We start from the raw sequence: 24,402 nt of genomic DNA, 5'->3' as shown, positions 1-24,402 counted from the left end.
GCCTGCAACCAAGGTACATGTCCTTGACCGGAATTGAACCTGCAACCCTTCAGTCCGCAGGCCGACGCTCTATCCACTGAGCCAATCCGGTTAGGGCTAAGTAAAGCACTTTAAAAAAATCTTTACTGATGAGCCTTCAATAGTCCTTTCCCTGACTTCCTTCTTTGGGTATTATTTGATTAAATTACCATGGATGGACTATTCTGCAGTAATTCAATGGGCAATTATCATGTTGCCCTAATTAGTTAAAACTTTAACCTTTCTCCAAGGGGTATGATATGATATCCCTTGGACATGCTCAAGAAGGGCGCTATTGTTTTGCCATGCTCTCTGAGAGTTTTGTCTGGAAGTCAGGAAACCTGAATTTTGGTTCCAGTGCTATTGACAAAACTAGCTGTGTTACTTTGATTAAGTCACCTAACTTCTCTGAGATATTGACTCCACATACATAAAAAGTGGAGGTTAGGCTAGATGATCCCTTCCTAATCCTTCATCCTTTCATTTCCCCCCTATCCTCTCATTTGTTATGAGGGGCTACAGAGAAGAGAAGGAAGCTCCTGGCTTGTTCTACAGCTTGGTGGCTGTCCTGGCCCAACCATAAATCAGTACCCATGGACAGGCAGGGGCTGACAACAATGGTACGACAATGGCTGTACCATTGTTGGCTACAGCCCAGAAACCATGGACTGGATTATATATCTTGGTTAAGAAGTATCTGGGGATATAAATTTGGGGATGAGCGGGGTCCCATTTTAGAAAACTCATGAAACAAATTCGGAGTCAAATCTCATGGTTTGTGAAATAGATGAAATACTCTTTAACTAACTTTTCCTATTTTGGAGTCAGAGACATTTCCATTCTTCCCAAATGCATTATCTAATTTACTGACCAAAAATGTATGTAAAATAGATTTGTAAAACAATACATGTCTCCTTCAAGCTCTGCCTTTATTGGCAAAGGCTACGGTGAATGTTATGTTGATGTTCTCTTTGGAAGACTTCCTTAGGAAAATTCCCAGTGAAAGCATGATAATTTGAGTTTGCAAATTATTTTATCTTTTTGGGAAATGAATAAGTAAAGCAATTCCACAATGCATTTACATATTACTGTAAGGAGCACAGTGGATTGGATTGGATAGCAGATTTAACCCAAGCTCATGGGATTCTGAGTCATTTGGGAAAAGCATGTTACCATTCAGGAAATCTGTGCTGATGGATTAATGGGTAGCCAAGTATTCTGAAAAAGTTAATGTGCTTCATGGACAGATAACATTAGCAAATGAAAGGCTGGCCAAATATGATCATTTGGCTAAAACTGGGTATTTAGGATATCCAATAGGATAACACATGGGTGTGTGTGGGGCGGGAATTCCAGCGACATGACCCTGTGCCAGAGACATTCAAAGTGTCAAGTGAGCAGGTCATAAAGGACTGCTATGTCAGTCTTTGTAGTTTATTGTTTTGCATTATTTGATTCCAGAATAGTGACAAGAACGGGTGCAAGTTACCGTTCTTTTCAGATTAGGTTTTAATGCACGTTTGTTAGACTCAGAAGCCTCAGTTTCTTCTTTGGGTCCAACATATAACTCATAAATGTCCTTGCTACTGAAAGTCCGGTCCACGGACAACAGACCTCACCAGAAGCTCAGACTCTACCCAGAGCCAGTGAGTCAGGTTCTGCGTTCCCTAGGATCTCCTGGTGACTCGCATGCACACCAACATTGGGGAGACTTGGACTGGATGCATGAATGTCAGCTTCAACACTGTAGGAACAACTCCCCCGCAAGCTGTTTTTCTGCTAGAGGTGGGCGAAGGCTGTGTGTGTGGGGAGGTGGGGGGATGGGGGAGGGAGAGAGCTTTAGGGTGAAGAACTAAAAAGAACTTTAATCAATAAAGAAAAGAAAAGAAAGAATAATAATAATAATAATAAAAGAACTAAAATGAGACATTTTATGATTGGAGAGGAGAACAAAAAAGCTACATTAAATTTCAAGGTTGGCGATCATCTGCCACCCATTGCCACAAGCAATAAAATGTTCTCTACACTTAAAAAAAAAAAAGAGTTAAAGCGCAGTGGGAGAAAGAAAATGCTCTGTAAGGTGTTGGAGCGACTTCTGGAAGTGTTTTCTCTAAGAAGGCTTACATGATGTTTGTGTTTATCGTGGTTGACCGATTCTGCATTGCTCCTTGAAAGAAAAGGCTTAATTTTTTTTTTTTTTAACAAAAAGGAAATTAAAAAAAGGAGGAGGGTGTTTGAAATGGCTAAGTCACGTAAAATAGGATTTAAAGTCATCTATATACAGCAGCCACACAGCTAGCTGGAGAGGGGAAAACCTAGTCATTCAACTAGTAGTTTATGTACGCCACGTTAAAATAGGAATGGCAGATTAACAAAAAAAAATTTTTAATCCTGTGCAGAGGAGCTTATCTGGCCTCGTATAAAAACGGGGCCACGGGTTTTGGGACAGTGGAATGTGCTGTAGAGCAAACTGGGAAAGAGGCAGCTCTGAAGGCATTGTACCGGGGAGAGTGTTGAATGGGGAGGGGGGGACTTATCCGAAAGAGGCAAAGGGAGGATCTGGATGGCGGCGTGAGCTCTTCCCAGCTCCCACACAACACACAGACCAGAAGGCTCTGGTCACTGAAAGCCAATCAGAGCCTCATGAAATGAGTTACATTTAGAGTACAGAGTCCAAACGTGCTTTTCCAGCTCCCATCCCCAACATAAACTTAATCACTGAGCTATGGTTTCATGCCCTCTCCTTCCTGTAAAGATTTCCTCACCAAACGCTAGCTCTAGAGAAGAACCCTGTGGGACGTTGCTGCTTGAGTTTAGTGCCGAGGTAACTTGCATTTTTTTGTAGTGTTCTTCTGTTACAAAATGAGAACACTGTTTTCCCACATGTTCAACCATTTCCTTAGCTGCCTCATTTGAGCCAAATTCGGTTTTCCAGTTATTAGCATTTACGCTTTCTCCTTCCTTTAAATGGACAGAGTTCACATTCAGTGTTCACTCCCAAACCACCATGCATTCTTTTAGAAGCACGGAGGAGCAGGCATCTTAAACAAAATAAATATAACAGGAACGAAGGGTTTTTACTTTTTACATGCATTTTAGAAAAAATGCTTACAAAAACAATCACCCCCTATTTAATCTGGTTATCTATTTTCCAATTATGGATTTTTTTTTCCTGTTTCTTTTTTTAAAAATTTTTTTAAATTTATTTTTTATTGATTTTTTTTTACAGAGAGAAAGGGAGAGGGATAGAGAGTTAGAAACATCGATGAGAGAGAAACATTGATCAACTGCCTCCTGCACACCCCCCACTGGGGATGTGCCTGCAACCAAGGTACATGCCCTTGACCGGAATCGAACCTGGGACTCTTCAGTCCCCAGGCCGACACTCTATCCAGTGAGCCAAACCGGCTAGGGCTTCCTGTTTCTTAACATATGCCACAATGGGTAGAGAAATGTAGCAAGACCCCATTTGAGTTGGCGCCCAATAGCTTCAGGTCAGCTCAGCCGGTGTGGCTCAGTGGTTGAGCGTTGACCCAGGAACTAAGAGGTTGCCAGTTCAATTCCCGGTCAGGGCACATGCCCAGGTTTCAGGCTTGATCCCTGGAGGGGGCCATGCAGAAGACAGCCGATCAATGATGTTCCTCTCTCATTGATGTTTCTATCTCTCTATCCCTCTCCCTTCCTCTCTCTCTAAAAAAAAAAAAAAAAAAAAAAAAAATCAATAAAAACATATTTAAATACAATAGCTACAGGTCAGTCCACGGGCAAAGTGCTTAAACTCTTCCATTTTTCATAGTTTAGTTTTACCATGTTCACATACGTTGACCTGATTAGATACTGTCACACTTTTAGGATTCCTTGGGGCTAACATAAGCACAATGGATAAAGCAAAACCGGGCTTTCCGATGTGGCACTTCAAGGACATCAGGTCATGACCTTCTCTTTGCAGCAGCCTCTGGTCCGCTTATGGGTTACTTACCCACAGTCCAACACCCTGGCACCAGTGCCTGTGTGTGCCTCAGAAATGCAATGCAGAACATTTTGCCCAAGGTTTCTTTCGGAAACCAAATATCATCTTCCGTGCATCAAATTTTCTACTGAGATGTGGGGGTGTTTTTCCTTTGAGAAGTTAAATCATTAATCAAAGCCAGTTGGAAATATGTCCTGATGGGAATGAAAGCAGGATGGCTCAAGGGCGGGGGGACAGCACTTAGAAGAATAGAAAGCAGGGAAGACTGAGCAGAGAGGCGTTTTTCAAGCTTTTGACTATGACCCACAGTAAGAATGAAAATTTATGTCACTATGCAGTGCCTACCGCCTACAATGCTCTCTGACAGCTTCTATTTCTTTTTATAAAATGCCGACGGACACACTGAACTACTTTTGAAATGCTCTAAGCGGATTTCGCCATTCAGTGAATCGCTAAGTCATGGCTTGAAAAACATCAGAGGTGACCCGACCTGAAAGGCCATGCATGGCACACTCTCTGCCGCTTTATCATTAATGAGGTCATTTCCCAATAATATTTACCTCTTCTTTTTTGAAGGCAGGCTTGTCTTCTTGGGACTTTTCTCTTTTAAGCTGCACTTTAGCCCCCTTTTCTTCTTCCTTTTCATTTTCAGGAATGGTAAGATCACTCATGTAAAAGCAGCCCTTTCTCGCTCTGACTCGAGTGAGGAGGTGCTCAGGTCACTCGGCATGTGGCGCAGGCTGACTGCTCTCTTGCCGTGTCAGTGCTCACGTTGCCCCCCGTGGTTACAAACAGCAGCTGGGGGTGTCTTCCTCCCGCCCCCGATGGTTTCCCCGTGTGCCTGCCCTTGTGCTCACTGATATTTGGCGGGACATGGTGCTCCCTGGGCGTGTTTACAAACCTCGTGTGTGGTTGGGTGCATTTGGTCCCTAATCCTCTCCGTAGTGGCTGTGTTCACGAGTCCCTCATAACAAGCAGGAGTGAAAGACCACTTCAGTGCAAAGCATACTTAGTGACAGAGCGTTCTTCTGGGAGGAGAGCATGCGAGCAGGTGGCGGTTAAGCACAGTGCTTTGAATGCAGACTTGCAGACAGAAAAACAAATCTCTTGCCGCTCACACCCCTCCCCTCAATTTCCACCCTTCCTCAGGCTATGCCCGTTTAGATGTCACTCAGGTGGTAAAAGAAGCAACACCTATGCTTTTCATTACCCGTCAATTATAGACTGATGCCACCCCAGGTGACTGGCTTTCTGCAAGTTTACATTAAGCTCAGGTCTACATGATGCCAATCATGGTTTTGACATTTTTTAAAAAAGATCCTCAAACTGACTTCTTTCCCTCCTTTATTACCAGTTGATTGCGAGGGTTTTATATTTGCCTTCTTAAGACGCTATTTCTGGTCATGATTCTCTTTTTGTCAGTTTCCCACCCCAACATGTGTAATTTTTTATTAAATGCCAAACCCATCGGTAAGCCTGAGGAGTTAAGATGCCTTTGCCTCGTGTAGGCCTATGGGTAGAAGTAAAGGTGTGAAAAGGAATGCGTTCAGATGCTGGCGCAGAACCACACGTCAACGCAGCACCGCCACAGTGACTACCACCTTTGGGTTCATTCATTTGTCTGGTGTGCATAACAAGCAAGCCCCGAGCAACAGTAAATTTGGTTGACCGACTATTCGGCCAGCGATCAGTTGCCTCATGCTTGCAGAGTGCGATGGCCTAAAAGAACAAACAGCTCGCCAAATGACCAAGCACGTGGCTTACAGGAGTGCGGCCTCAGCCCCAAATTGGATGTGCATTACATTTCTCACACGTCGCAGGCATCACACACACACGGTGCAAAATGTGTACCGTACCTGTTTCTTCTGGACAGCTGTCTGATGTTTATCTTCTCGTCCTTTCTTTTCATTCACCCATTTCCCGTCTATTTTCTCTTCTACCTTTTCCCCTTTGATCTTTTTCTCTTCCGGCTGCTCTGCACGGTTTTGCTCTTCTACCTTAGCCTTCTCGGCTGCCTCTGCCTCTGCTCTCTGCCTCTGGGCCGCTGCCCTTCTCTCCTCCTCCTCAGCCCGCTCCCTCTCCTCTGCCTCCCTCCTCTCTCTCTCTTGTGCAGCGGCCCGTTCTTCCGCTTCCCTTCTTGCTTTCTCCTCCGCTATCTTTTGGGCTTGCTCAGCTTTCATTCTTTCTCTTTCTTCTGCTTCCAACCTGACCCTCTCTGCCTGGGCCCTTTCCCGTTCCTCCTCCTCCATCTTTTCCTGAAGGGCAATCTCATCCGAGCCTTGTTCCCTCTCATCCTCTATTTTAGGCTCATCTGCACCGATCTGCCCATTTTTCAAAGGCATCCCCACTGCTTCTTCTCGAGTTTCTACGGTTTTCTCTTCCACCGTCACCTCTACCTGATTTTCTTTGATGCTCCCTCGCTTTGGCTTCTCCTCTTCCTCTTTTTCTTGGTCTTCTTTCTTTTTCTCGTCTGCCTCCCTCCAGTCGTTCTTCTGGTAGGACTTGGTGACTATGTCTGTTTCCTCCATCTCATATCTTTCTCGGCGACTTTCGCTTTTTTCTTCCTTCTCGGCCGAGTCATCTTCGGTCGCGTCGTTCCGCATTCTTCCGCCGGACAGAGACAAGCTGGCGTCGGTGATCGTGGGGTCCAGCTCCTTCTGCCGCTCCAGCGCCTCCTGCAGGCGTTTCTGGCGCCTCTCCTCCCGCCGAGCCAGGCGCTCCAGTAACGCGGCCTCGTCATCGCCCTCCACCTGCGTGTTGGCGGTGGTGGCGGCCTTGACCTCGTCCGGCACACTGCGCGGCAGAAACAACACCAGAGACAGCGTGCTGCTGGTTAATGCGTCAGCGGATCCCCGACCCACGCTGGCCCTAGGGCAGAGGCTGGCAGTGCCATGCCCATATGCCCCCCTCCCCTCCCCTCCCCTCCCCTCCCCTCCCCTCCCCCCTTCCCGAACTGATAGCATGTGCAAGTCTGTGCCCACCGTCTTTCTCTGGCCACTGCAGTCTATTCTACATGCCAGACGTGCTTTGGATATTAACGCTTCCTGGGAGCAGACGTCAAACAAGCATCGATGAGCACTGGTGTACACAGACCTCCGCTCCCCACACCTTTTGGGTTGGATTGTTCTGAGTGCCTGTGCTGCCTGGATCTTAGAGCTCCCCGGGAGAGAAGCTCCAGGTGCCCGCAGCGGTCCCTTGCTTGGCAATGAAAGCTTTCTTTGGTTGCCGTTCCTTCCCTGTGCCCCTTCCCCACACCGCTCCCAGTGTTTTCTGGGGTCATTTTTACAAATAAACGACTTGTGGTCAAATTCTTGTTTCAGGATCTGCGGCTTGGGGAACTCAAACTGAGACAAGGACCAAACTGAAATAATAAGTGAATTCCTCTAGTCCAGGGGTGGGCAAACTTTTTGACTCGAGGGCCACAATGGGTTCTTAAACTGGACGGGAGGGCCGGTACAAAAGCATGGATGGAGTGTTTGTGTGAACTAATATAAATTCAAAGTAAACATCATTACATAAAAGGGTACGGTCTTTTTTTTTTTTTTTTTTTTAGTTTTATTCATTTCAAACGGGCCGTAGTTTGCCCACGGCTGCTCTAGTGTCATACAGGATTTTCACATGTCACCAAGTCATCTAGAGTCCTTGAACTGGATTTGTGGAACACAAAGTACTTGGAGAGGGAGGGAGTGTACTGTACATGATGGTGTGGACATGTTATACTCACACCGAAGACCCCCGTGGTAGAGGCATGTAACTGTCCACCACAATTCATGCTCTTCCTTCCATAGTCACAGGAAGAGGTTGTCGGTCAAATATTATATTCTCTACCCTCCCTTCTTCCTCGCACCTAGGTAGAGCCATGTGACCAACAATTTCCAGCTGAATGTGAGCAAAAGTGATGTGTCCAGACCAAGATAAATAGGAAGCAAGGGTACATTCTCTACCCTCTCTCTCTCTCTCTGCCGGCTAGATCAGAGGACTCCAAAGCCCCAGGAATTGATAGAGTCACAAGGGAAAAGAAAGTAGGGGACCAGTTCTACCTACTCGTCAGAAGCAACCACACCAGACTGGTATATATTATTGAATTAAACAACTAAAATGTGGGGGCTCATTGTTTTAGCAGCTGACATTCCCCTCACTTATATACATACCATCTATGTTCTTTGTTAAGATTTTCATGAATCTGGGGTCTTTTGCTCTTCTTTCCACAGTAGACAAAGAACAGTGAAATGTGATGTTTATTTAAAAAGAAAAGAAAATCTCTAAAAATCACATTGTACCATGTCCATCACCTCACTCCCTATTGCAGGACGCTGGACACTGCCTGAGCCAGGGGTGTTGGTCTCTGCTGGCAGGAAACGGCCAGCCATGTGATACCAGGAACTGTGGCCAGAGTTGGAAGAATATGTCTTGCAGTGTTTAGAAACTCCATCAAATGTCATGGTTCATACTGAACTTGGCCCCTTTGAAGTTCAAGTTCACTTAATTTTGGAAAAACATGTTTCACATTTAACAACAAGAAATGGCAGAGCAAAGGCTAGATTTTAAACTTTCTTGGCCTTAGCTTGTTGCTACAGGACACTGTCTCCATGAATTGGACATGTAAGGATTACATGTCCCTGGAAATACAAATGGTTTAGAATTTAAGGGGAAAAGTCTATATACATAGGCATTTGGATCAACTGAATTTAAATAATTTTTAAAAGGTCCCCCAAATTGTAAAGTGCTAGCCAGATGAAAGTACTCTGGAGTTCAGAAACCAACAGATTCTGCTGATCCTTTCTTCGCCTGTTTATAAATCATGACAGCAATCACCAGTAGTTAAGTACCAGTTAGGGTTGTTTATATTTTAGAGGTAAATCACACATGCTTTACTGAAAAAAGAAAAGAATTTTTTTGTGTTCAACCAATAGCATGAAATAACTGTTATTAATAAAATGTGAAAAAGGAGAGAAATTCAAGTAGAAGCAAGATTTGAAAAGCAAGAAAAACTATAGACCACGAGTCACTTTTTCAGCCATTGTTAATCATTCATTGATAACCAGATTCAGGCAAGAGCTATTTTAAAGCTCTTTTCCCCCTTCCATCCTCAGCTCAAAAGTCAGAAAGGCAGTGAATGACTCTGCAGCCCTCCTCTGTTAAGACTCTGACACCATCTTGGCATAATTACATTAAATAATTACATTAAATTAAACAGGATTTTTGCACCTTGCTGAATATTGTAGTGATCACAGAATACTGATTCAGGCTGTATATCAGGAAAACCAAGACATTTGCAATTCATGCCTATTTTTAAAATTAAAGTATTATTTGCTGTTGATAGGCACAGAAAACTACTGAGTTAATAAATCTTTAGCTCAAAACAGATAGCAATAGCTTAAAGAATGAATGTAAATAGTTCCCCTTATTTAAAGCTATAACCCACCATATTGAGTAAATAAAAATGATTAGATTATAAAATAAAATCATTCCATTGGGGTGTGTTTGGGCTGGCGGGAGAGAAAGGAATAGTGGTGTCCTATAGCTGAAATCAGTTTACTGTTCAATCTGATTCGTTGCCTAAAATGGCCACGAAATAATTAAACAAATTAGACGGAAAAGACTAACCAGGACTTGGAGTTGGGCCGAGAAGGGAATGCTTTGTCCAACACATTCCATTCATCAGACAGGCTAAGAAGCAACTTAGACACTTTCCATTCTGAAGAGGACAGTACCTGTTCTGGGCGTGAACCTCCACCTGGTCGGTCACCTGCCCCAAGGATTCTTCCTCTTGCTTCTGCCGCAGCCTTTCCTGTCGGGCTCGCCGGCGCCGTTCCCGGGCAGCCTCTTCCTCATCATCGTCATTCCTCTGGTAGGCGATTCTGCAACATCACAGAAACAACCTCTTGAGCATGCCAACTGCCAACCATCCTTACCATCTTCTTGGCAGGATCCGCCCCGAGTCGTTTTCTAAACTGGACTCCTATGGAACCACAGAGTTCTAAAAGGAACGTTCCGTTCCTTCCGTTTAGAGACCCAATCTCTAGTTTTCAAACTTTTACGGATCTGAAAAGCACTAACCCAATATCTACAGAAGATAATTTGCAATGATCAAATAAACAGCTTAAATTTAAAAACCTACACAAAAGCAAGTTGCCTTCAGAGACTACATTAGCATACGTAGTCTTTACTAAGCCCAGGACCGGCTTGTAAACTAGAGACAGAAAGCCAAAGCATCAAAACACATTTGAAAATAATTTGAAAATAATCAAAACACTTATTAAAAAGATTCAAAGCATGTTGTACTCATTTTCTGTATAGACATTGTCACAAGGTCAGAAAAGAATCAAGCTGAGTAACCAAACCAGGACTTTGACATTAGAAAGCCCAAACCCCTAATTAAAATCGAGAGCAGAATAGCCTCTTTGCTTGGATTTTATATTTTCCTTTTAGTTCCTTTTCACAGGAGAGAGGTGACAACTGAAAGGAGGCTTCCAAGTCAGTGCAGTTCCCTCTAAGGCTCCTCTTTTGTTCTAAAAACACATGCTGGGCACATCATGGTAGCCCACACGTGTGCATTTACGTAGACACTTAAGGGCGAGGGCAGGTAGAAGAGGCACAGAGGGCTACACATGCATCTATTTTATTTAGCTTTCATAGTTTCAGCTGAAGCAAATGCCTATTTAGGGAAATGATACAATCAATACCATTCTAGTTAGATGTGTTTTCCTTATTCCCCAATAAAGAACCGGAGCTGGGAATGACAGATGCCCAGACTCAGGAGGAAATGACCTGAATGGTTGACTTGGGTATATCTGAGAGATTAATGTGTATGGAGATACACAGTGCAGAGAAGGATGGATGTGCTGGCCCAGGGACACGCTGGCCTGATGGGCCCATGGGCTGGGATGGAGATGCGCTGTGCAGAAGGCTGCTTTTTACATTAGTTAAAGTGCTTTTATTACAATACTAGAGACCTGATGCATGAAATTTGTGCAAGGACCTTGGCCCCCACCCGCCTCGGCTTGGTCCGGAAGGACATCTGGAAGGATGTCTGGTCTAATTAGCATATTACACTTTTATTATTATAGATTACTTACATATCTACAAATAGATATCCTGATATGCAAAAGTTTCATGCTTGTACTTCTTATATAACAACAAAGCTAAAATAATGTACAAATGAAAGAAAACAAAAATATAAACTGTATGTGGAACCATACAATTTATACCAACAACATGAACCTAATAACTGGGAGTGGTTTGCTGTGGTCAGTTTTACAAACCAGGCATGTTTAGGCGTAGATCCGAAGCAATTTGACTTCAGTAATGCAAACGCTATGAATTTTTTTTTCACCTAGATAGCTTATAAAACACAAAATGAACAAAACCTAAGGTTGGTTGGTTGGTTCTTTGCTACTTCAGAAAAATCTGACTTTATACTTACTAAAATCTGCTAGTGTGTAATACTTAAATTCCAATATAAATAAAATGTCACCAGCTGGTTTATTTCTGTAAATGTGGTGACAAGAGCAGTGTGATATAGTTGAAAGATAACTAGGTTAGTACTCAGAAAACCTGGTTTCTAGAACTGGCTTCTCACTTGCTGGTCGCCCTTGATTAACCGGAGTTAAATTGCCTTGTCTGAAAGTGTGTGCGAGTCTAATGAAATCATGGGTGTTGTGGTAAGGCATTCTCCAGCAGAGTATGTTATTGCTCTCAGGAAAGTGCAGTTGAGGAGCTGCTTGATGAGGAAAGATGAGTTCAATTTTAGACTCGTTGAACTTGAGGTGACAACATGACACAATTTGAATGTTCCCTTCTAATTCAATCACATTGTAGTTTGCAGTCAAAAGACCTTCCCCAGTGGTTTGGCTTCAATCTTCAGATTCTTGGCCTAATATTCCTTTGGCTTATTTCTCAGTAGACAGCTTTAACCACAGCAGGGTCCTTAATGACTGCTTCCCAAGCCAATCAAACACAAAGTCTTAATTTGTTCTTCTACATCTCTGGATCAGCCACGAGGTCTTGGCTATTACTGGGACCTTCCTTTTCCAAGATAAGCAAGAGACATAAAAGCTCCATATGGGACATCCTATGCTACAAACAGAACTACCCCCTTTCCTGAATGGAATTTCATTTTTAGCCCTTAATTTCCCACTATGCTTGAACAATGAGAGATGTTAGTGTCTTCCTCCCACCTACCCATGTGCTTCGCAGCTCGATGTTGTTGGCTTTTAGTTCGGACACAAACTTGATTTGCCACTGAGGCTACATCACACGCGACCTTTCTTCATCTTAGAGTTCTCATTGGAGGAGTGGCCTGAACAACCAGATTATACCCCGTCTCCTTTAACTCTTTTCACTTGGTAGAGCCTGAAATTTACAGTCAATCACTCTCCATGGGTAGCCCCTTGCCTAGGATATACAGTTACCAGAACTAGATTTTTAAGGATCTTTTATTACTACTGATGAATATGCAAATTAAAATTGTTTTCAAAGAACAAAAAAGAGGCAAAAGGACTGCATGGTATTTTGAATCATAACATGCCCAGTTGCTGGCTCGATAACATATCAGTTGACTTTGTAAGTAAAGTTGTGTCCACACCAAACGACTTGACATGCGTGGAAATTCTTTAAATGTGAGGCTCCCTGCATTAGGCCTTGGCGTGCAAAGACAGGTAGTTTCTTGCTTTTAGGTCTGTCCCACAGCAACCTGCCTTTCACATAACTACACAGGTTTATATTTTTTCCTTCAAAATTGAAAAGAACTTAATTGTTCATTTCTTCTGATTCTAAAAGTAACATACACTTATTTTCTTAAATCAGACAATACAAAATATATAAAAGAGAAAGTGAAAATGTGTTCCTTAATCACACAACTCAGACATAAAAATGATTAATACTTGATGCATCCTACCAGACATTTTCCCATGTATCACAGATATTTTTTTTTAACGAAGTGGAATTATGTTTCATATATATATATATATATATATATATATATATATATATATATATATATACACTTTATAAACAGTTTTAAATTTACCTCATTTATGGTTATTTTTAACGTACTAGTAAAATATAATTTTCACAGCAGCACAGTATTCTATGTACAGATGCATACAGTAATTATATAAATGTATTATAATCTATTTAACCCATTTTTCCCTGATAGTTAAAATTTTTCCAAATTTATGTTCTTATAAACAATGCTGGAAAGGACATCATTATAGCTATACTTTAAGCACTTGTTCAATTACTCACCCAGGAAAAATTCTCCGAAGTTAGCATGTCTGTGTTTAAAAGTATGCTCACTTTAAAGGCTTTTGATACACACTGACAACTTGCCCTCCAGAAAGGTATACAACACCAGCAATGTATGTGAGTGCTAATTTCATCCTAAGCAGAATTTATTAAAAAAGACATCCAAATGCTAGCTCAACATCTAGTTTATGCTCCTGCTCAAGACAAAATGTTAACATTTCTAACCTCCCACACACCAGATGAAATGTATTTGAAAGGCTGCTGACTGGTAAACATCATACCTAACCACCCACTGGGTTGTAATAAAAGCACAACAATCCATTCGTTCCTCCTGAGAAACGTCAGCAGACGCGGCATTAACCAGGCTACGGGTGCTCTCCACTACAGAGAGCTGATGCTCCCAGATGATTCAGAGGCAGTGTGGGGCCCGAACTTCCTCTGACTCATCTGGGAAAGACGAAACCGTGTGGATTAGAGTTTTAATTGAAGGCATTGTATTTGAAAAAAGGTAGCCCCAACTGATGTGTAAAGAACTTCTCTATTAAAAAAAAGTTTGACAAGAAGAATCCATGACTTCCCCCGCCCATGCTGGGTGTTAGCAGGTTTAGTATGGAGTCCCGTGCCCTGTTTTTTGGTAGCTGCCTTTGCTTGTCTGTGGAGACATGAACACTTGGAGAAAGGTATGATCGAGCTTACTGCAGGGGCCAATGCTGCCTCTTATAAACCATTGCAATTATACATACGGTATTGGGTCTTACTGCAGAGCAAAATGGCTCATCAAATATTCAGGGAAAGAGAAATGGTGTGTGTGTGTGTGTGTGTGTGTGTGTGTGTGTGTGTGTGCATGCATGAATAAGTGTTAAACAACCTCAAAAGTCCCTAATAATTACGTGATGTTATTTGACTGTCAGTGGTATGAACAAAGTAGAGAGAACTGGCTTTTCTTCCATTCCCAGAACCACTGCTAGAAGGCTCTGGTGTTAAATTATAAGAAAAAACAGACCTATGCGATGGGAAAACTCTCTTGGAATGCTGTGGCTTTCACACCAAAGAGGTCCTCTACCACCAGGGTGCTACAGCCTCAGTATATTCAAGTAATAAGACAATCATGTTACATGCTGCACCTTTTAGATAGAAAGTTCAAATAAATAAAAGTATTGCAGATATGGGGGGGAAAAGGTATTGCAGATATGGCAAAGAAGGGGCTCTCTGAGGAATTGGTGTCTTTATGTTTGGATGGGCCAGGATCTAAATGTACATCGACGAGAGGAAGAGGCAGTAACAGGAGCTCCCACAGTTAAGACACTGGCGCGGGCACTCCTTGTCATCTTGCCTTGTGTCCTCCCCGCCCCCCCTTCCCCATCACAGGTTTCTTAAGACTTGTACAACATTGGCAGCTTGTCATCTACAATAAAGGTGGTTTTATTTTGGTTTCACCTCATGTTCCCTAGGGTTTGAAGAATGTTGTTCTTATTTCCTTTCATTTTGTCTTCTTTCCATTTTGCTATTTCCTGATTTGAGACGATAGTACATGATCCTTGAACTTTCCAAGTAAAAATGCTGGCAATCGTATTTTATTAATAAAACAAGATCTCTTATCAGGAAACCATGTTTAAAAATAGAATAAAAAAAGTAATAGCTATTTTTAAATGTCTTTATTGATTTTTAGAGCGAGAGGAAGGGGGAGGAATAGAGTGATAGAAACATCAAGCCCACAACCCGGGCATGCGCCCTGACCAGGAATCGAACCAGTGACCTCTTGATTCATGGGTTGACACTCAACCACTGAGCCACACTGGCTGGGCAGTAATAGCCATTTTTATGAGGAAGATTGATTTTATTGCATGTTAAGAGCATTAAAAACCCAGAGAGAATGGGGAGAAAGTGGTTGTCTATACTGCGTACAAATTTACTCACTTTATGTTGACATTCACAGTACTACTCTGAGTAATTAATTGGATAGCCAAATAGTTCATCAAGTTTGAATTTGTAATCTTGCTATTCTATTTTTCTTACATACATATATGACATAATTATTTTACAATTAAAAAATTTAATAACATGTTTGATGATTTTTCAAATTCACTCCACCAAGTCATCACTTCTTTCTGTCACTTTCTGTAGAGGATCCCACAGTTAATGTTACCATCCTCCTATTGATAGGCATTTGGTTCCCCAACTTTTCTCTACCATATACAGTGCTGTAACACCTGTGCACACGTGTTTCTCTAGGGTAGATGGTGTGAAGTGGAATAGTATATGTTCCAATAGTATATGCCCAACACAATAGTTGTTTCAACTTACATCCCTATGCTGTCACTTCAAATAACCTGGTTGGATTAACATATAGTGATACAGTCCTCTGCTAACTGACAAGAGTCAGAGAAAAATTTAATCTTTTACTCTTATATAGCAGTAATTTCTAACATTTGAAGGATGAGGATCCTTTTAAAATATCAAGAAAAAAATTAAGGTAACATGACAATTGCTTATACTTTTGTTATTTATTAATAAAATGTTTTGTAAAGTGCCTGTAACATCCATAATGCATAAAAAGGAATCTGTAGCGTATAAACCATTGCATTTATATTTAGACATATCTGAAGAACAGCCCTTCACTCCTGAAACAGTTGTTTGCCAGACTACAGAAAATACTTGGTATGGATATAAATTTGGGGATCTCTTTCAATGACTTCACCACTAGAGATCTACTGTGGATAGAAAGATTTCCAGAGCCACTGAACAGACTTTGAATTGCCACCTTCAAATCCTTTTGTGTTCTTTGACATCCCTCATGTTTGGTAAGCACACATACATGTACACAGACACACATGCAGACTCACAGGTTATGTGAGGAAAATCTGGGAGAAAGAAAAGGCTCAATCCTAAAATGAGGCCAATTTATGAAAGACTCATGGAAGTCCCATTCGGATAAAGGTTCCCAAGTCTCTTTTCCTTTCATTGTTTTTGCAATGTCCTATATTTTAAAAAGAGAATGTTGCACCCCAAATTCCAACAGTAAATAGTTAGCTGCACCCTAAGACCAGCTCCCATCTCTCTGCCTCCCACTGTACCTCCACTTTCATGTAAGGAGTGGTTTGAAGAAGGTGGCATTTGTTGAAGGAGTGATCACAGGATGTAAGTGAGCCACTCAACCCCACACATGATCCTGTCCCAGCTTTCTGCAGCGGGACACTCCCCACGCAGGCCTCACCCAGGAGGAAGACTGCCTGGGGTTCACGGACACTCAGGACAACTTCTTAGTTAATTACTTTTCTTTGATTTTCATCATTCTTGGTTCTGCCACTATCATTGTCTTAACCTGGGTCTTAAGATGGGATCTAACTTAAAGAGTTAACATATCATGTGGGTTGAAAATGTGCTGGTCCACCGTTAGGAGGCAAAGTGACTCATGTCCTTTCATTATTCCTTGTCATGTACCAAAACCCCCCAGTAATCTTCTCTCAAAACATGAACTGCAAGCAGATTCTCCAAACGTATTCAGTCAAATCTGTGAATTGCTCACACGCTCTCAGCAAAATCTCAGGCCATGCCGTGATCAGGAGGGAAAATCCTGAGCTACTGAAATGAGTCATATTTGCCCCATAGATTTACTGTATGTTTGAAAGTTAAAAGAGGTTTATAGAAACATTCAAGGTTCTTAACTATGATTTTGCTTATGTGTGGTGCCTGCAAAATGTTGTGGCTTCATTTAATGCACATGAGGCCTAATTCTGAATTTTTCCCCCTTGGATTCCTTGAAAAAAAAAAAGGCATTAAAAATTATAATGGAGAAAAAAAAATCCAGAAAATAAAAATAATTTTCAGGTCAGAATATGTTTAGAAATGGATTGGCAGCCAATCAACAATTGGTCTGTTATTAATATAAAATAGAATGAAAGAAAACCCTCCTGATTTTATACACACACACACACACACACATATATTTAATGGGGGAAGGAAGGTCAAAATATGCTGAATTTCACTGTAGAATGTGTTGCTGTATGTGTTCCTGTATCAAAGATGTGCCTTTTACCTGGTGAAGGCATGTGAGATGATACGTTATTATGAAGAAATTTACCTAGGAAGAGAGGTATGCCTCACTTCATCTATTTCCCCTTCTGCCACCCCATCTCCACATACATACACACATCTGAGAATTACTAAAGTTGCAAACCAACCATACATTTATGGTTCTCTATAGTAAGAGGTTGTGTGCTTGCACATGTTGGTGTTCTCGTATATGCTGTCACCACAAGTTTTCACCACCGGCCTACCATATGCTTTATACAATGGTGTCATCCCATAATCACATGAGTTTCTGTAACCACAGACCATGGTGGGTAAACATGTGCTCAGAGCAGAGGAGAAAGAAACATCAGACAGTGGAAGAAAAACCTCTTTGCTCGCCTCTGTACACTATCGCAGCAGGCCAGTTCTTAGTGTCTTTATGATTGCAATGCCCTGTCAAATGAATAGATCAGGTCTGACTGATCATGGGAGGTGAGAAGAGTTCTGTGAGTTCTGATTCTGACTCAAGGCTTAATAAGTGTGGCTTACTAAGGTTTACTGAAACATAGTTCTCAGAATGGTCCTGCTCTAGGGCAGGCAGAGCCCTAAACTTAGTGACTCATTTCCAAATCAGTAGTACAGCAAATATATATATACTAGGGGCCCGGTGCACGAAATTCGTGCACTGGGTGTGTGTGGGGGGGAGTGTCCCTCAGCCCAGCCTGCCCCCTCTCACATACTGGGAGCCCTCAGGCGTTGACCCCCATCACCCTCCAATCGCAGGATCGGCCCCTTGCCCAGGCCTGATGCCTCTGGCTGAGGCGTCCGGCCCGGGCAGCGGGGACCCGCAGCTGCAGCGGCCCCGCGATCGTGGGCTCCGTTTTAGGCCCAGGCAAGGGACCCCTAGCTCCTGGGACTGCCAGCTTTGACCGTGCCCAGCTCCCATCGCTGGCTCCACCCCTACTTCCTCCTATCACTGGCCAGGGCGGAAAAGGCACCTGATTCTCCGATCATGGCTGGGGGGCAGGGCAAAGGCGGCCCCAGGGCCGCCTTTGCCCTGCCCCCCAGCTCTTAGCTCCCCCCTGGGTTTCCGATCACTGTCAGTGGCAGGGGGCTTCTTCCTGCGTTCCCTTTCGCCTCCCTGCATTGTGCCTACATATGCAAATTAACCGCCATCTTGTTGGCAGTTAACTGCCAATCTTAGTTGGCAGTTAACTGCCAATCTTAGTTGGCAGTTAATTTGCATATAGCCCTGATTAGCCAATGAAAAGGGTAGCTCATACGCCAATTACCATTTTTCTCTTTTATTAGAGTTGATATTTACTTACTTACTAGAGGCCCGGTGCACGAATTCGTGCACCAGTGGGGTCCCTCAGCCTGGCCTGCAGGATTGGGCTGAAACTGGCTCTCCAACATCCCCCAAGGGGTCCCAGATTGTGAGAGGGTGCAGGCCAGGCTATGGGACCCCACCTGTGCATGATCAGGGCTGGGGAGTGATGTGGAAGGTTGGCCAGCTGGGGAGGGACCACGGGAGGGCTCCAGGATGTGTCTGGCCCGTCTCGCTCAGTCCTGATCAGCCAGACCCCAGCAGCAAGCTAACCTACTGGTTGGAGTGTCTGCACCCTGGTGGTCAGTGCACGTCATAGCGACTGGTCAACTAGTTGACTGTCTGCCCCCTGGTGGTCAGTGCACATCATAGCCAGCGGTTGAGTGGCCTTAGCATATCATTAGCATATTATGCTTTGATTGGTTGAATGGATGACTAGACACTTAGAATATTAGGCTTTTATTATATAGGATTTATTTATTTATTTTAAATATATTTTTTATTGATTTCAGAGAGGAAGGGAGAGAGATAGAGAGATAGAAACATCAATGATGAGAGAGAATCACTGACTGGCTGCCTCTTGCATGCCCCCTACTAGGGGGGGATTGAGCCCACAACCTGGGCATATGCCCCTGGCAGGAATCAAACCTGGGATCCTTTAGTCCACAGGCCAATGCTCTACCCCCTGAGCCAAACCAGCTATGGCCACAGGAAATACCCATGTGCCTACTACCCAACTTAAATAGTGTGAGCACCGTGGAGATTCTTATGTGCCCCTTTCAATCCCATCCCTATTTCTTTTTATGCCACTAAATAACCTCTAGCCTGAATTTGGTATTATTTTAATTATTCTCTTGATTTTCTTTGTAGTTTTACCCCCAAGGTATGCATCCTTAAATGATTCAATTTTTAGATTTGCCTTCTCAGAAGTTTACATAATCATACTGTATGCATTATATTTCTGAGATTCTCCATGTTTAAATAAATAGCTGTAGTTTATAATAATAGATGAGGCACAGGATTTCCAAGCATTTTTTTTTAAATAATTCTCTAGTTTCATTTCTATTTTTTAATTGAATTTATTGGGGTGACATTGGTTAATAAATATATAGGTTTCAGGTGTTTAATTCTATAATACATCATTTGCATACAGTATTGTGTATTCACCACCCCAAGTCAAGTCTTCTTCCATTTCCACTTATCCTCCCTGTGTCCTTTACTGTCTCCCACATTTCTTGAGATCATAGTTTGGATAAGATAAATGTCTAACTTTTTACTTAACTGGTCTCATTTTCTTTTTAAAAGTCCATAGACACTTTGTGATATTTGGTAGAAATAAAATGAATAGACTCTGGATTTACTTTCTTATTGAATTGCTACATTTCCCCAATTTATTTTTAAAAAGAACAGTGCATCTGCCAAACCTATTAAATACAGATTTTGGAGGGTAAGTTCATGACCAATCCCCGAGATAAACTAAAATCTATTCATTTTGCCACAGATAGGACTGGATTTGTATCACTCCCGCGATTCTACCCCATAAAAGCAATAAGTGTGGCCTGATAGAAACAGTTCACTTTTTAATTTATAAATGTTTAGAAAGGGGAGGTATGGAAAGAGAAGGTTGATATTGGAGAAGCCATATCTTCCCTTTCACTTGGTTATTCACGTTAAACTTTGGTTGAAATGAATGAAAAGAAGTGAGAAATGTTTAAGTGGCCAGTAAGATAATTAAAATAAAGCAATCGAACTCTCTTCTCTTTCAACCCTTATTTAAGATTCAACTGGTAAAAAGATGTGGCTAATAGAGATAAACTCAATTACTACCCGAGTTTTCATAAACATTACTTTTCTTCATCTCCAATCTAGGATTTTTTTTTCTTTTGTCTAATAAGAATCAAATAAATATTATCATCAGTAAACTTAGACTTTAAAAAATGCTGTGAATCAAAAGGAAAATCTGAATTGGGGTTATTTTCTGACTGTTGTAGCTACTAAAGGACAATCTTGCTTTAATGCACGTTGTAGATGTGGACAATAAACCTTGGGCTTTTTTTATTAAAAAAGTAAAACATGATAAAACAATTCGGACCCAGGTGTCAATGACTTGGGAATACAGTGGGGCCTTGACTTACGAGTTTAATTCGTTCTAAGACCGAGCTCGTTAAGAAGCTCGTTAATTCAAATTACTCTATCAACTCAAAGCAAAAAATCGGTGTCTCAAAAAACTCGTTAGTCGGGACACTCGTAAATCAAGGCCCCACTGTTCTCTCTCTCTCTCTCTCTCTCTCTCTCTCTCTCTCTCTCTCTCTCTCTCTCTCTCTCTCTCTCATATAGGTCTGGACCTGGATATACAACCAGCTTAGCAACTGTCCCAGAATAGGGTGCAGGGTAACCCCCACATTCCTACTGGCTCATTTAGATGCAACTGCCTCTGACCACAGATATATAAACAGATTCTTTTCATAGTCCAAGACAGTCTCCTAGAAGCAGAAACTTCCCCTTCTCTCTTCAAATCTAAAAAACGTCAACTCATTTTAGATGAGCCTTACACCTAATGTGATCTAGAAATTCAAGTCTTGCCACCATATCTGAAATATTTTTGCAATGCAGTACAATGGTCCACAATATCATGTGGTGGAGCTTCAAATTAGGGGACCCTATGGCACTGGTAAACATTTAGAGAAAGAAATGAAGTGATTGGAAAAATGAAAACAAGATGTCCGTGAGTGGGGAGATTACGAACCTGTGACTAATTAAAGGATCCCTGTGAGGGGAGAGTGGTATTGCAGACAAGCCGATGGGAAAGTACACGGCATGTGGAGACATTAACTAAAGTCGCATGTCCCGTGTCAGCCGAGAGGATTCTCCGCAGCCTCTGTAGACAAGCAGTGCCTAATGCAAGGAAATTTATGTGTAATGGATTTTCATAACAGGCTTTTTATGATCCTCCCGCCCCCCGCCAAAGTGCCCTCTGGAGCTTTCCTGCTTCCACTCTCATTTTTCTTAATTGGAAAAAGATTTACTATTCATTTCCTCTTCCTCGGTACTCTCTTTTGGCTCCATTTCTTGCTATTCGGGTGGCATAGCTTTCTATCTTTCCCTCCTTTTTTTTTTTTTTTTTTTTTTTGCCTCTTTTCTATTTTATTTTATTTATTGTTTTATTTTATTATTTTATTTTATTTTATTTTATTTTCATGGGCCAAGTCTAGCAGCCTGTGCTTTTTTTTAAGTTCATTTTTTGTTGTTGATAGTTATTACAGATGGCCCCTATTCCCCCCACCCCACTCCCCTCCAACACACACTTCCCTCCTCTACCCAACCTCGCCCCAGTGCAGGCCTTCACCTCTTCTTTAGAAACACGAAGCCCAAATTACTGATAGGATGACACTGGAGTTTTGCTTCCAGCACCTCTGGTAATAGAAGTGACTGTCATTCTAACAGGAAAGCACATTTTGGGGTGATTGCTACCTCCCCGGCTTGAGCGGTACGGCGGCAAACTTCCCTCACATCCAGCTGGCTCCCAGCTCCCCCGCGCGCTAGAACTGCATGCAGGGTTTGTTTATAAGCAGTAGCAAATAGAAAGACAAACCTTGAGTGGAGACAGGAAATGAATGTTGAAGGGCCAAATCCTGGACATTTGGCTCTTTGGAAACAACGTTTATTCTTGCAGGGGACCTGGGAGCCAACCACTGCGAATGGGTGCAACCTCCCTACTGTTGGGAAAGGAAGTCACAGAGTCTTCCCAAGTCCACGGAAACCTTACCTAAGACGGGGCCTGCTCCATGCGAGGGGAACAAGCAGACACCCACAGGCGGTGATTTGGTAGAAAGCCAGCCTGCCCAAACCAAACCAAATAATAACCTTCCACACTAAGACTCCCTTTGAATTAACAGGAGACCCCCATAGAAATGGGGATATTTTAGCAGGTAGAGTAATATGAAATAGCTGAGCACTTAGATTTGGGTGTGTTAATTGAATTAGAATCATCAACAGCTTAAGAGCCAGACACCAGGGCTCTGAGAGGGAGGACCTGGCCTGTCTACACCTGCAGATTTCTATCCCAACATTAGATTATTAACCAGCGAGGCTCATGTGTCTCCTGACTAGATATCAGTGCAATCACTAGTTCCTTAAAATTGTCACCTAGACAGGAGACACTGTTTCAGCAGGGGAGATAATCTACTTTATTCTAAAATATGTCCTATCTTCTAATTACAAATTACAAAGTTACAGCACTGGCATTGGCTTAAGGCAGCGGTTCTCAACCTGTGGGTCACAACCCCTTTGGGGGTCGAACGACCCTTTCACAGGGGTCGCCTAAGACCATCGGAAAACACATATATAATTACATATTGTTTTTGTGATTAATCACTATGCTTTAATTATGTTCAATTTGTAACAATGCAAACACATCCTGCATATCAGATGTTTACCTTACGATTCATAACAGTAGCCAAATTACAGTTATGAAGTAGCAACGAAAATAATTTTATGGCTGGGGGTCACCACAACATGAAGAACTGTATTAAAGGGTCGCGCATTAGGAAGGTTGAGAACCACTGGCTTAAGGGCTTCTAATCTTACGTACCTTCCTCTCCCCAACCAACCCACCAAAGGTTCTAGTCTTTGAGGGGAGGTCAGTTCAGTTCAAGTGGGACATCAGAGCGGAGAACTCTGGGCAGCACTGGGGGCTGCATCAGTGGCGTAGGTTCTGAGGATGAGGTGGTGGGCAATAAGGTGGAGTCTTAACTTGTGATTGTGGGATGCTGGTGGGCAATGCCGCTCCAACGTGCAAACTGACACCCAGGTGGCCGGAATTAGCACATCCATTCAACAGCTATTTGTCGAGCATTTACAATATTCAACCACTGAGAGTAAAAATCAAGATGCATTCGACTCCTGAAAGGCATTTATAATCTGGTAGGGAAGCTAAGACACGTGGTAAATGCCATAGGAGACTTATTGGTAAAGTGATTTAAAGTTTAGAGGAGGAAGAAGACAATTCCAGCTAAGGGATCAGAGAAGACTTCATGGAGAAAGTAGTATTTGAGCTGGGTCTTTGAGGATTCTGGGCTAGGAGAGGGGGTAGGGGGTAGTGGGGAGGAGTGAAGAGGACTTTTCCACACACAGAGAGCTCAAATAGCAAGGCTGCAGAGTCAGGAAGTATGGACATGGAAAAGCAAACAGTTCAGTCTGGCCGGGGCGTGGAGTGCATGGAGGGCATTAGGAAAGCTGCAGTTGTGCTTGGCACACAGGCAGCCGGCCTCTAACAGATGGAGAGTAAACCAACCGTTTCACTGAGCGGAAGAGAGGCTCCTTCCGAGGCGGGGGCCCTAGCAAGTCCACAGGCAGGATTTTCTAGTTCCAGCCTCCACTCCAGGTGTTCCATGTCACTCTGCAGCTTTCCCCATGAAATAAAGGGCCAGCTACCCAATATCAAGGGCTCCATCAATCCTAGCTGCAAGAGGAGACTTCAGTTCAGCACATCCTACCATCATTTAGAACAGAAGCCCTGTAGAGGATCCTCCGTGAGCAGTAACTACGACTTCCCACTTTTCAGAATGGCGTGTATAGCCTTTCCTGTTCTTACCATCTTCTCTGCTTTCTTGTACTCACTGTGCCCACAAAGAATTAAACCAGATTTTCACTTATTCTGCCTATCAATCAGACCCCAGGTGAAATCTGCACTGGGGTGATATTGGAACTACAGAATAATTAAACTAGAAGGGATTGTGGAGGTGATTTTCCATCCAAGCGCCACATGTCATACATGGTAACCCGGGGTCTGAGAGGCGAAGTGAGTCACACAGTCAGGACCAGACCC

General features: G+C 42.7%; 1 protein-coding gene across 4 annotated transcripts in view; it reads right to left on the bottom strand.

Moving 5' to 3' along the window:
* Positions 1 to 24,402, bottom strand: part of CALD1 (caldesmon 1) — a 204,855-nt gene that overhangs the window by 29,610 nt on the left and 150,843 nt on the right. For 3 of the 4 annotated variants that reach the window (XM_059711848.1, XM_059711849.1, XM_059711850.1), the window contains 3 exons: positions 9,703 to 9,849; positions 5,845 to 6,781; positions 4,549 to 4,626 (listed from right to left, as the gene is read on the bottom strand). In XM_059711848.1, coding sequence (XP_059567831.1) covers positions 4,549 to 4,626; positions 5,845 to 6,781; positions 9,703 to 9,849 — 1,162 coding nt within the window. The remainder of the gene's footprint in view (positions 1 to 4,548; positions 4,627 to 5,844; positions 6,782 to 9,702; positions 9,850 to 24,402) is intronic. The other variant, XM_059711851.1, reaches the window with a different exon arrangement.

This window comes from Myotis daubentonii, chromosome 10 (genome assembly GCF_963259705.1).
Source record: "Myotis daubentonii chromosome 10, mMyoDau2.1, whole genome shotgun sequence".
Taxonomy (NCBI): Eukaryota; Metazoa; Chordata; class Mammalia; order Chiroptera; family Vespertilionidae; genus Myotis; species Myotis daubentonii.
The sequence above is the reverse complement of the archived record's forward strand: the minus strand, read 5'-3'. Positions and strand labels throughout refer to the sequence as shown.